Consider the following 14,125-nt stretch of genomic DNA (forward strand, 5'->3'; position numbering starts at 1 on the left):
TCTTGTTGCAGGGCTGCCTAAGGAGGTGGCGCCGAAGGCAGCGCATTGCTGATATACGTGCGGCACGAGCACAACATGGGCGGCAGTGGCGACCTGATTGCTCAGCGGCAGCTGCCGTTAAGGGAAAATCAGACCGAAGAGAGAGAAGAAGGGATCTTATTCTCTCGGATGTTTTTCTTCATCTTAGTCCTTATTTATACTAGCACATATGCCCGTGCGTTGCAACGGGAGAAAAAATAACATGCATTTAAAATTAGTGAGAATTATATGTGCATGCAAAACCCTGTGTGCATGTGAAAAAGGAATATCTAGCTTCTCGATTTCGCCGGGTGCGAAGTAATCAATCCGCTACTTTTCTATTCATTGATCAACGGCATTTAAGAGTTTATTACGTCATTGTACGTCAGAGAAGACCCATGAATTATTCAATCTACTTTTCATTTCAATCGAGGAGATTTTAAGTTATGAAGTTTCCGAACTAGGAAACGTGAACCATTTTGTAAATTTTGAACAGTTTTTTGAAAATTATGTACACTTTCAGAAAAACGCGAACAAAATTTGAAACAGGAACATCTTTGAAAATTCACTAACATTTTTTAAAACACCATTTTTTTTTAAAAAAAACATGAACATTATTTGAATTTGTGAACATTTTTTAGCAAGGGAACATGTGCTGAAAATTCATAACATTTTTCAAAAATGTGTATCTGTTAACATTATTTTTAATTATAGAAAAACGTGAACAAAATTTGACACATGAAAATCTTTTAGAATTCACAAACATTTTCTAAAAACATCAAACTTTTTTATAAAAACATGAATATTCTTTGAATTTGTGAAGATCTTTTTAGCACGGGAACATGTTTTGAAAATTCATAATATTTTTGAAAATTAGTACCTTCTAACATTCTTTTGAAATGTGAAAATTTCACTAAAGAAAGAATATTTTTCAAATTTAAAGCATTTTTTAAAATTCCGTTTTATTCTTAGAAATCTTGAACAATTTTGAAAAAAATAAAAGTTTTTTTTTAAAATGGGAAAAAATTTCAAGTTCCGAATATTTTTCAAAATAGCAAAAAAATGTTGAAATTCTGATTATTTTGTCTAATTTGTTTTTTTTATTCTGAAAGTTTATTGAGAATTTTGAATTTATTGGGAATGACAATAAAAATAGAAGTAAATACAGAAACAAAGAAAAATGTGCCAGCCCATTATCGGTTGTCCTGTGCGAAGCTCTCACTATATTTCGCCCTGTGCGTAAAATAGAATTTTCGCAACTGCATGGGCAGAAAAATAAGTTGGCTGGCTTTGCTGGGCTCTAGCGCACGGCCCACGTATGAAATTCTGGAAAAAAAAACTGTTTTTTGTAGAAGACGAATGCATAATAGTTTAGTACCACCTCAGATCGAACAAAATTATTTTCAGCTGTGAACGGATGAAAAAATTAGCAAAATATACCTTGCTTTATTAGTAGGTATAGATGTTATTTGATAAGTCGGTAAGTTGTTATACCAAATAGGGAGTAATTGTTTGTAACAATGTGAGTAGGTACGAAATCACGGTGATTGCGTATAGAAACTTTCTAAAATTGTACTATGTGGAAATACTACATGTGCAATCACGGATCACTCTACTAGTAGAATATTCACTCTCATGTCGCAACGCAGGAGCAATTATCCAGATTATCCAGTTATTAGTATAAGATTATAAATAAGACACGGTGCGTGGGCCCACGGGCAGTCGAGTCGAGCGGAGCGGGTGTGGTCGCGGACGCGTAGCCAAGAAAAGAAAAGAAAGAAAAGGAAGACGCTGGTGGAACCGCCCAGAAGAAACGCCACCCGGGCCGAGAAATCTCCCGAATGCTCTCCCGCCTTCGGCTCCGCGCACACGCATAAATACCTACCTACCCACCTGCTTCCCCTCCGCGCTGACACGACAGAGAACCAACAGAGGAGGAAGAATCAGAGCGCTCGCGCGTCGCCCGAACAGAGGCTGCATATTCGCCCGCACCCACCATTGATAGATTTCTCCCGGATCAGATCAGATTGGATCCCCACGACGCGCTCAACCGTAACTGTAAGCACCCACCCCCTGCTTCCCCATTTTATATATCTCTGAATGAATGAAATGCTGCTACCTAGCTACTAGTATTTCCGTGCGGGATGCGTCTGAAGGAACTTCGATTCAGTCAAATGTTTCTAGGTTTACAGTACTCCGTCCCTCTGTTGGTTGAGGGAAACTGCCCTCGCTACAATCATATCCATATCCTGCATCAATCAATTGCTTTTCAACCCAGCCAAATGGAGGTTTTGATTACTTTGGGTTGGTTTCAGGCATGCAAATTTAACTCACCACATCTTCACTCGCAACAATAACTACTGTATCTTGTTTCAGATGCAGCGTCAGGCTGTTATAGCAACTTGTGTAGTAATGCGTCTCACCTGGATATCTTGGCACTAATTAACTAATGAATCAAGGTTGCAAACTCTTGCATTGCCCAATTCTTGTTTGTTTAGGGATAAGCTCTGAATATTACATGCACTGCACCCTGTTGTTTACAAAGTGCCAAGTCCTTTCATCTTTCATCCAACCTACCATGTCACTTAGCAGGTGCTCTGCTTTTCCATACGCACTTTCAGTGATCTTACTGCAGGGCAGGGTTACTAGTGAGCTGTTAGCCTTTATTGTATATATACAGACTTGAATCCTGTTCAGCATGAGACTTATCTGTATTTTTCTTCAGTGTTGCAGGTATCACAAGAGCAGAGTCTCTGATAAACAGGTCCAGCCATTTCTCCTATCTGTATAAAAAAAAAGCAAGTAAATCATGTATCCAACAAATCACTACATGGATCCATACTCCTCATACTACAGGCACCATGCTCCCTATCCATATTATCCCCCTCCTGCCTGGGAAGCCGGACGCCAGGGGATGCCTGATGCGGACTGCTCGCCATGTCGACCACCATATGGCCCTTGGCCATACAGTGGTAGCATGAATCACTCAGGCCTTCCAGAGTCCCACAGCTGCTGCAGCCACACATACCCTCCTGGTTACTACAGTTTCAGACCCCCATTTCCCCAAGAACTTCCACCACCTTATCCATATTACCATGGTCCATTTCCACCGCATCATCCGAACCCCTACTCATCATCGTACTTTGGCCCATTCCCACCTTATCCTGTTGATCAGACAGCATACAATGGTTTATATGACAAGTTCAAGAGCCATTGCTGCGGGTGTCCGAACCATGTTTGCCATGGAGATGGAGGGCAGAAGAGCAACGTGAAAATCGAAGAACATGTGCCTGAAGTGAAGGATGACAGTAAGCACAAGGATGCAGACAATTCCAGAATAATTCGGAACCCAAACTACCAGTACCCGGTGATGTGGCTACCGTCCGGTGACAAGAAGGACAAGGCTAATAATGGAACAAGCTTTGAGTTTCCACCTCAGTTCTTCAGCAAGTGGTTTCCTCAGAGTGGAGAGAGGACAGAGGATGTGAAGCCAGCTGATGACAGTCAGAAGGCGAAACAACATCAGTGGCCAATGGTTTGGATGCCACCAGGATATGGCGTTGAGACCAAACCAGAAGCTAAAAAAGAGCTGAAGGAGACCGAGCAGAGTCCAAAGAACACGCAAGAAGATCCGCCTTCGCCGAAGATCAAGATTATTCCCTTGTCTTGGTTTGGTAATGATCATCATGATCAAAAGCCTGCTGCTAGGGATGGCTCTGGAGAACAAAATGGACGATCATCAGCGGTGAACCAGCCTGCATGCACTGAGCATCGGCATGACACGACAGCGGATGGAAATTGTAAGACCATCCCAGTTGTGCCGGAGAAACCAAGCAGTGGGAATAAACCTGCTATTTCAGTTGTGCCGGAGAAATCAAACAGTGGGGACGAACGTGCTATTTCAGTTGTGCCGGAGAAGCAGGATGTTGAGAAGAAGGTTCATACCTGCAGGACCATCCCAGTTATGGCTCAGAAAGAGAGTGATGAGAAGAAATCCTGCATGGCTGGAAACAAAGAGGAAAAGAAGGCCATTATGGTTCAGAAGGAGGGAGAAAATAAGAAAAGCAACAATGCTGAATCATCCAAGGCTAAACCTTCAAAATTACCCCCCGTATGCTTGCGAGTGGATCCATTGCCAAAGAAGAAATCAGGAAACACATCTTCAAGGTCATCCAGCCCAGCAACGAGGAAGGTATCTGAAAAAGAGGCCCAAGGCAAGAACCAGGAGACAAAGCTATCAGAACATCAGAAAGAGGGTAAGATGCCGATTAAAGAGAAATCATCTGATGAGATTGCCACAAATACAGGGCCTAGGAATGTAACAGTGCTAGATGCTTCTGTGAAGCATGCGCAAGAGGAACAAGTTTCCACAAGTGTGGCTGATCAGAAGGTGCAACCTACCGTCAGTGCTGAAGCGCAAGAAAAAGTCAGTGCAAAGAGCTTGCAGGAGTGTGACAAAAACAGAAAGGAGGATGAGTATAAGATCCGAGGCGAAGCTCCTAATTTAGCCCTTGAAATCAAGTTATCAGAACCAGATGCCGCTGTTCGTATTCAGTCTGCATACAGAGGGTACCATGTACGAAGATGGCAACCCTTGGAGAAACTACGGAAGATCAAGAATGTCCATATGCAGATGCAAGATGTGGAGAAGCAGCTGCAAGCCCTTGAAGCTTCTTCAAAGCAGCCAACAGAAAAAGAGCACGTCGCTATTAATGAGACCATCATGAATTTACTCCTGAACCTTGACACCATTCAGGTATTGCATCTTTCAGCTTTATTTGATTCACTTTATTATATGCAAATAAACCCATGCTATCTACTTGATCCTTGGAACTATGTTGGTTTTAACACTTTATATACTTGCACAGGGCTTGCATCCAGTTGTGAGGGAGTCTAGGAAGTCTGTTGCTCGACAGCTAGTTTGTTTGCAGGAGAAGCTCGATTCTTTGTGCAAGAAAATGTCTGCTGAACCTAATCACCCTAAGAGTGAGGAAGAAAGTCTCATTGGAGTTCAGGAAGAACAATTGCCTTCCTCAGTTAACTCCAACGAGCCTATGCATGATGACGTTTCATCTGAAGTTGCCTTGAAGTTTAATGAAGATGGAGATTCTACTGAACAGAAACATCAAATGGAAGAATTAAGTACTGCAAATGAAGAAGCACAAGACAAAGTGAGTTGATTTGTGTTTCCGATTGTTATGTATCCTAGTATAGCAAACACTTGTGCTTTGAAGTAGCATATCTGACGTGCACCGTGATCCAATAGGGGAAAGCTGCAGCACCTACTGAATGTCAAGGAGTACGAGCGATGGATGTGATGCCTGATGCAGCTTTATCAGGACTTATCACTGAGAAGAAGCACCAAATTGAAGAGCCAGGCATTTTGAGGGAAGAATGTACTGAAGAAGTAAGTTGTGTTCCTGTTTATGTTTTTGGTCGGCGTACAGTATTTGTTCATTGGTTTCAAGATACTTTGTTGTCCATGAAGTGGATGTTAATAGTGTTCATGTCAGCAGGAGAAAGCGGCAGAGAAGGGTGAAGAATCATCGACGCACCACATCGAGCCATTGCATTATACGCTTGCTGAGCAAAACTGCCACACTGAAAAATCAGATCAAGGTTTTTCTCCTACTACAACTGAGGATGGTACAACTGCAATGACTGCAGCATGTACGGACAGCGAAGTGGCCGTCAAGAAGGTGAGTTTTTATTTTTATTATTATTTTCTAGATGTGTTTAAAAAACAATATTAGCAACATAGAGTTTGTAATGAGAATCTCAAACATTGTGTATGATGAAAAGCAGGACGGTTTGGTTGAAGGAGGAGGTCAGGTGCAGGAATCTGCTTCCATTGGTAGCTCGCGGCGGAAACATGATGCTGCTCCTGCTGAAGATCAGTGCAACGTACCAAGTGCACCATCCCTTCATCTGGAGGATTCAGAAGTTGCAGATCCACATGGAAATGATCCACCTCTTGCAGATGACTCGATAATAGTGAATGCAGGAGATCAACAAGCAGAGGTCATCAATGCCGACATGGAGAAAGAAGTAGAAGACGCCAAGGTTGATTCAGGCAAAGAGCTAGATGGAACTCCTTTTGCCGACACTGGGAATCTGGACTATGATACCGGTGCAAATGCAGAGAACACCACGCAAGAAAATGTTGTCTTGGTAGGATCGGAAGAAGCAACAAAACAGTGCGAGGTTTCTCATATGGACGATTCAGCACTCATGGAGCAGCAGAATGAATGCGGCTCTGCCATTTTAGAGAAGACTGAATCTGTACCATTTGAAGTACAAGGCAAGCCCATGGAAACTTTTCTGAATGATGGAATTGGAGAGGGGCCTGAAGCTGCACCACTGGAAAGCAGAGTCAGGACCATGGAAAATACTCTGAATGATGCCATTGGAGAGGAGGCTGAAGATGCAGCATTGGAAAGCAGAGTTGGGACCATGGAAAACACTCTGGATGATGCAATTGGAGAGGAGCCTGAAGCCGTACCAGTGGAAAACAGAGGCAAGACCATGGAAAGTACTCTGAAGGATGCAGGATCGCTGCCGAGTAACGGCAGTGCTGAACCTGAACCTGAGCCTGCCCTGCCTGAAAGCGCAACCAACGGACCACCTCCGTGTGAGCACGACGGTGGCGCGCTGCACGGTGATAGTGCTGACTCGGAGGTGTCATCGGGGAGCCAAGGTGACCTGCAGAAGGAGCAGGATGGTGATGACGCTTCTGAGACAACCGAAGGCAATGTCATTGCCACCAAGCCGGCAGAAACTCTAGCCTGTGCAGCAGGAGTAAATTCTGCTGTGCCTGTAGCTGCACCAGAAGCAGAAATGCCGGAAGAAGGTGCTGAAGGAGCATCTCCAGAGGAAGAAGAAGCGGCAGCTACAACCTCGGCAGCGCACGATAATGGTCCGAAGGGCGGCGACGACGCCAAGAACAAGGGCCTGGACGACGAGAACCAGAAGCTGAAGGAGATGCTGCAGAAGGTGCTCGCGTCCGGCAACGACCAGATGGGAGTCATCGCGGAGCTGAGCGACAAGGTCAAGTCACTGGAGAGGAAGCTCGCACGCAAGAGGAGGCCGAAGGTGAGGGTGCAGCACAGGCCAGCGAGGAACGCGACGGCCAATGACGTCCTCTGAAGAACGGCCATGGTTGATCTCTGAAGCTGGCTATGTCTGTAAATTTGTAATGCTTCCATGATGGAAGTTCCATCACTACTGTCTGTAGTACTTTGTATATGCTAGTACTATGCTGCAGTGTACGTTCAGCGGTTCACATGGTCGTGAGGAACATTGTACAGTTTAAGAGGATGCTTCGTATCTGTGTGTCTTGGATACTCTGCTGTATTTCTTTCCTCTGTTTTTTTAGTGGGTCTTTCCTCCTCTGCTATAGTTTTCAGTTTGCGGTCCTTTTTGGATTCATAGGTTAGAGTTAGTTTGGGTTAGATTGGACTTAACTAACCCAAAAATATCCAAACAGAAGGGTTAGATGCATCTAACTCATTCAAAAATTCTGACCCACTCAAGAGGTGCTTATTTGGGTTAGTTCTTCTTGGAACCATTAAAAAAACACTTTTTTTCTTGCTCTCGCCGCAGCAGATCTCTCCCCACTTCCTCGAAGCTTCTTGTCCTCTCTCTTCCTCACTCGCGCGCCGTTCATGAAGGCGTCTTGTCATATCCACGCTTCATCTAACTCTGCCATTCAAACAATTCTTTGGTTAGAGTTAGTTCAGGGTTAGTTTAAGATTAAAATCTAATTCTAACCTCTAACTGATTTAGAGTATCCAAACCGGGCCAGCCAGTTTCTGTGGAAGCATATTTGGCCTGCCAAATCCTATTGACATAACATCAATGTTCTTTTAGAAGGTTCTGGTGCAGCGGGAAATTGGTGCTACCAATGCACAGGTTCCCGTTGCATATTAAAAAATGTTCAAAAAAATTCGCAAAAAGAAATAGTGCATCGATAAACCATCAATGTATGTTCTACAAAAATTCAAATCAAAATTTGAAACATTGGTCAAGATACAAAAACAACAAATTTGACACTAAATACTACTACGTAATACAAGCTCGGCTTTAGTTTTGTCCTGTTGGCACATTGATGTCAAATTTGAATTTTTGTGACAACATATGTCAATGCATTAAGTTTTTCTGGATCTTTTCGAACATTTTTGAATGTGCAACAGGTCTGATGCACCAGTAGCACCAATTTTCCCGGCGCACCAAATACACCCCCCCCCCCCCCCCCCCCCCCCCCCCCCCCCCCCCCCCCCCGTGCACCTCTCTAGGCCGGCCCATGTGGAGCGCGAGGTGCCCCTGTTTTTTTTAGTTTTAGAAAAAGGTTCTGATTTTCAGAAAATATTGAACAGATTTAGAAAAACATTCACTGAATTCGAAAATATTTCTTGATTCAAAAAATGTTTACCAAATTCAAAAACAGTTTTTCATTCAAAAAATGTTTGCGATTTCAAACGACTAAACCTTTCCTGAACTTAAATGAACATTTATTTATTTTGATTAACAATATTTAATGAGTATTTTCTAATAATGTTGAACATTTTTTTGTATTTGATGAACTAAATTTCAATTCGATGAACATTTTTTTACCTTGATGAACAAAATTTGTATTCAAGAACATTTTTTGAAAAAAAAATGGATGAATAAATTTTGAATTTGATGAGTATTTTCGAAATTGATGAACAAAAAGTTGCAATTTTATGAACAAATGGAAGAGCCAGGCATTTTGAGGGAAGGATGTACTGAAGAAGTAAGTTGTATTTCTGTTTATGTTGTTGGTTGGCGTATAGTATTTGCTCATTGGTTAATAAGATAATCTCTTAGTTCAGGGATTGGATGTTAACATTGTTAATGTGAGGAGGAGGAAGCCGCAGCGAAGAGTGAAGGATTATCAAGGCACTACCTGGATGGCTCGGCGTTGAAACAATGCAGTGAAGGATTTGCTGATCAAAACTGCGGCACTGAAGAATCAGATCAAGGGGTTTCTGGTAAGGTTGATTCAACACTTGTGGATCAGCAAAATGAACTTCCTGTGGAGGACCCAGCAGGTGGCTCTGCCATTGCAGAGGAGACTGAAGCTGTGCCACTAGAAGTCGAAGGCAAGCCCATGGAAAATTCTCTGAATGATGCACTTGGAGAGGTGCCTGAAGCCGTACCAGTGGAAACCGAAGGCACCGCCATGGAAAATACTCTGAATGATGCAATTGGGGAGGAGCCCGAAGCCGTACCACTGGAAACGAGAGGCAAGACCATGGAAGATACACTGAACGATTCAGGATCGGTGAGTAACACTAGCCCTGAACCTGCCCTGCCTGGAGGTACAGGGGACGGACTAGCCGGTGAACACGACGGCGGCGCCACGTTGTACGGTGATAATCCTGACTCCAAGTTGCCCTTGAAGAGCCAAGGTGACCTTCAAACGGAGGAACATGACGATGGAGGTAAACTGGGTGCTTCTGAAGCAACAGAGGGCAATGACACCATGCCTGCAGAGACTGTATCATGTGCAACAGGGGCAAATTCTGCAGTACCTGTGCCAGAAGCGGGCAAGCCGGAAGACGGTTCTGAAGGAGCACCTCCAGAGGAAGAATCAGCAGAAGCTACGGCCCCTGCGACGCACGATAACGGTCCGAAGGGCGACGACGACGACAAGAACAGGACCAGAAGCTGAAGGAGATGCTGCAGAAGCTCCTCGTGTCCGGCAACGACCAGATGGGGATCATCGCGGAGCTGAGCGACAAGGTGAAGTCGCTGGAGAGGAAGCTCGCGGTGCACAAGAGGAGGAGGCCCAAGGTGAGGGTGCAGCACAGGGCAGTCAGGGACACGACGGCCAACAACGTCCACTGAAGAATGACCATGATTCATGTCTCGAGTTCCAGGTTACGTCTATGTATGTATGTATGTATGTATGTATGTATGTATGTGTTGGTACTGTTTGTGTCCATACATGCTGCAATCAGCAACGTCGAAGGGAACATTATACATACGGTTGGACGCAATATGGTTTTCCGTTTACGTCGATGAAGTGACGACTGTTGGCGTTGGGCCTGCAGTTTTTCAGCTTCCAACCCGTTTCTCGCCTCGCTTTTGGAATTATGCACCGGGGGTTGGTCTGTTGTTTCACAATTTTTGAATAACACAAATATTTTCTGAATATCCACATATTTCTTGAATTTCGGAACATTCGTCCAAAACATGAACATTTTTTCAAAAATATGAGCAATCTTGAAATGGAAACATTTTCTGAAAAGATGAACAATTGTTTTCCAAAGCCAAACGTTGGTTTAAATTATCTGCCCATTTCTGAAAAATAAGAAAAGTCTTGAAAAGAAAAAGAAAAAGAAACGAAGAAAACCAAAAAAGCAAAAAGGAAAAAAAAGACTGAATCTGAACATGCATTATGTTCGGGTTTACATTCTTTTGTATTCTCTTTTACATTCTTTTCGTTTTGTCTAAAAAATGTTCTTCCTGTTTATTGTTTTATGTTTTAATTTTTATACTTTTAGATATTCTAAACAAATTGGATATTACAAAAAACATATTACATAACACATTAGATAAAAATTCTTACATGTATATAGAAAAATGTTCCTCATGTATACGAAATATTTATATTAAAATATATAATTTGTGTAAAAAAAGTTTATCACACATTTAAAATCAAGCATTTTAGAAAATGTTAAACAAGTACTTGAAACATGGTAATCAAGCATTTGCAAAATGCTAAATGTGCATATATAAAATGTGGACCATGTATTAAAAAAATGTTAATCTTGTATTTGAAAATTGTTAATCAAACATTTAAAAAATATGAAATATGTATGGAAAAAATATTAAACATGTATTCAGAAAATTTGAATCTTGTATCAACACAAATAATTTTATCAACACAATGTAATATCAACAATGTATTCAGAAAATTTGAATCTTCAGTTTTTATTTTCCTTATATCAACAATAATTTCATAAGGAAAATAAAAACTGAAGAAAACAATTGCACAAGAATGAGAACAGAGAAAGCCGATAAAGAAACAAAGAAAAACAAGGAAAACCAAAGAAAATGAATAAAGTAATAAAAAATAAAAAAACAGTGAAAATCAAGAAAAAAGAAAATAAAGAAAATATGTGAAAACTGTGAAAGAAATGAGGAAAAATAGTGAAACAAAGAAAAATGAAAAAACAAAGAAAAGCAAAAAAAGTGAAAGGAAGAATGAAACAGATAAAAAGGAAGAAAGAAAAGGAAACCCATTGAAACCCGTGAAAACCGAGCCCGGGCACCTTTTTGGGTTAGGTACGTCCGTATCCAGACAAATCTAAAAAAACTAGTTTTAGACAGAGGTAATACATGATATTTATTCAAATATGTTTCTTGGTAAATAAAAAAATTGAAGTGCTTTAGTTTAAACTGTGACCAGGCTTCGGAAATTCGCTAGCTCCGCCGCTGCATACATTGCCATGCATTATACACACATAAACAATGGTTGGCACTCACTATGCCGCTGTCCATGTGGCATTACTCATCCTCTCCTACAAAGGGTAGCAGCATATCTCCACGTGTGACGTCCGGCCTCTACATCCTTCTCTGTCACTTCGTCATCGACGAGCCTTTTTCACCTCCGGTGATGTGTCGCGACTCACCTCCTTGATCGGCACAACATTTATTCATGGCAATCATTGCTTGATCGTGCAAAAGAGAGTAGAAGTATGAGGAGAGATGTATGGACCAGGTACAAGGAATACCTCGAGAAGGGCAACCTACATGCCTAGCTCGCCGAGATTAGTTCTTGAAGTTTTGAACATTTCCTTGTGTGGGCACAATGATTACTGACATGCGGTGGTCAGGTGGGCATCATGGTCACCGTTCGCGAGGGTGGGAAGAAGGATAAACGGTGATACAGTCAGGCGTTGTGTCGAATTAGAGTACGTGGATCTGTTAGGAGTCTTAACACATGCTTATTGGAATAGAGTCATGACATTTTTTTGTGTCATTGCAACCGCACGTTAATGTTTGGTAGTGAGAACCAATAGCTGAAGGAGATGTTGCAGAGGCTCCTCGTCTTCAGCAACGACTAGATGGGGGGTCACTGCGGACATGAGCGGGATGGTTTTTATTGGGCTTCTTCCGTTTTCTTTGCTTCTTTGTTGATTTTCATCGGTTTTCTTTTTCTTCACACATGACAATATTTCCAATACACATTCAACACTTTTCATATACATCGGAAACATATTTTATACACACGTTTAATATTTTGAAAATATATGATTAACATTTTTTGAAAACTAATATTTTTATATCTAATTTTTTCATATACATTGTACACTTTTGGTATATATCTAATACATATTTTTTTCAAATACAAGATTAGCACTTTTTGAATACATGGTCAACATTTTTCAATACACGGTGAATATTTTATTAACAGCAATAAACATTTTCACACATAATGTACATTTTTATATATACATCAGGAGCATCTTCTTATAAACATGATTAACATTTTTTAAATAAGTAGATAATCAACTTTTTTAAATATTTGTTTCATGTCTACTTTTTTAATGTACGTTGTATGTTTCCATATACACCAGGAACATTAGTGTATACACGTTAAATATTGGTTTAACATGATTAAATATAATTTGATATACATTGTATTCTTTTGTTTTTTTTTTGTATACATGAAAAACATGTTTTCTATACACATTAATGTTTTCTAATGCTTGACTAAAATTTTCAAATACTTGTTGAACATTTTTTCAAATGCTTGATTAATATTTTTAAAATAGATGATCAACTTTTTTCAGACACATTGTATATATTTTTTGTATACATGAGAAACATCTACTCTATACACATTTAGCATTTTTCGAATCCTTGATTTACTATTTTGGATATATAATATAATTTTAATATATAGAATATTTGAAAGTACAAACATAAAATAAAAATAACTAAAAATGTTAAAAAAACAAGGCAGTGGCCTGTGGCCTCCCATGCGCTGGGCCGGTCCATTTACGGAGGTAGCTAACGTGAGTGTACCCTACGTCTTGCTACTAGCGAGACATAGCTGTGCCTTACACCTACAGGACTAGCCAACAACAAATGATTTCAGTATCGCAATTTTGTTAAACATTGATAAGTTAAGCTTGGCTGTTTTTCCTAGAAGAATAGTAAAAAAATTCTAAACGGGAAAAAACTATAGGACTAATGTATTTTTCGGCTGTTTTTTTTTAATTTTTGACGGTTTCTAAGCACTTTCTAATTTTTTTAAAATGTTTGCAAATTCATAAAAAGGTTAATCAATTTAAAAATGTTTAGGAGTTTTAAAACAAGCATTCCCTAATTTGAAAAAAAGATCCAAAATTTCAAAAAATAATTCATGGATTTGAAGATTGTCCTTTTTTAAACATGAATTTTGAAAATGCTTATGAATTTCAAAGATTTTCATGTATTTAAATTAGATCAACCCCAGATGAGGTGTTGTGGTGGGGGTGTTCTGGGGTGTAGTCTCGGTACATTATGTATGTCTTTTATTTGCGTAGGAGGTGTGTTTTTTCTTCGGTCGACTGGTTCGGGATTTCAGAAACATGTTAATCGCGTCGTCTATATAGGGGCGTGCCGTGATCCAAATGAGCATTTCAGTCATGTTCGCATACTCCTGGGGATCTTTTCGTCTCGAGTCTAAGACGGTTACTAATCCCTGCCCAAGCTTAATCTCTAGGAGAATATAGTGGAACCTGCGCACGCATGCATAACTCATCAATTACATTAATATAACCTAGACTAATAAGGGAAACCGAATATGCACAAGATAGTAACACTCACTTGAAGTTGTAAGGAAAGAGTATTATATCTTTGTTTTCATTTATTACGAACGATCGTAGCAAGTTGGCCTTGGTCTCTCTGGCCTTAAATTCAACCGTATATGCATCTATGAGATTTGTGTTAATGAACCCAATATCACCGATTTGTCTTTTATTCAATTCGGCGATCTTCAATCTGCATAATATAGTGAGGATAATTATATATACATGCAATGAAAGAGCTGACCTATATATAGAGACTTAATGACAGAAGTAGTACTTAC

At 40.5% G+C, this 14,125-nt stretch overlaps 1 protein-coding gene and 1 pseudogene across 2 annotated transcripts; both read left to right on the top strand.

Annotated features, from left to right (window-relative positions):
- The first annotated feature begins 1,911 nt into the window (after positions 1–1,911).
- On the top strand, positions 1,912–7,416 carry LOC125511638 (BAG family molecular chaperone regulator 6). Of its 2 annotated transcripts, none has more exons than XM_048677064.1 (6): positions 1,912–2,076; positions 2,744–4,774; positions 4,887–5,189; positions 5,285–5,425; positions 5,532–5,717; positions 5,824–7,416. In XM_048677064.1, exons 2-6 carry the CDS (start codon positions 2,828–2,830, stop codon positions 7,162–7,164), a joined length of 3,918 nt encoding a protein of 1,305 aa, XP_048533021.1. In that variant the 5' UTR covers positions 1,912–2,076; positions 2,744–2,827; the 3' UTR covers positions 7,165–7,416. The 2 variants fall into 2 exon arrangements, with proteins under 2 accessions (XP_048533021.1, XP_048533022.1); XM_048677065.1 differs by having other exon boundaries at positions 1,913–2,076; positions 5,535–5,717.
- Positions 7,417–8,749: 1,333 nt separating this feature from the next.
- On the top strand, positions 8,750–9,888 carry LOC125507640 (annotated as a pseudogene).
- Positions 9,889–14,125: the final 4,237 nt, after the last annotated feature.

Source organism: Triticum urartu, chromosome 5 (genome assembly GCF_003073215.2).
Source record: "Triticum urartu cultivar G1812 chromosome 5, Tu2.1, whole genome shotgun sequence".
NCBI lineage: Eukaryota > Viridiplantae > Streptophyta > Magnoliopsida > Poales > Poaceae > Triticum > Triticum urartu.

Coding starts and splice junctions, on each gene's coding strand:
- LOC125511638 (XM_048677064.1), top strand. CDS start 2,828: ATGTATCCAACAAATCACTACATGGATCCATACTCCTCATACTACAGG. Junction 5,426..5,531: donor GGGAAGAATGTACTGAAGAA/GTAAGTTGTGTT, acceptor TGTTCATGTCAG/CAGGAGAAAGCGGCAGAGAA. Junction 5,718..5,823: donor GCGAAGTGGCCGTCAAGAAG/GTGAGTTTTTAT, acceptor GATGAAAAGCAG/GACGGTTTGGTTGAAGGAGG.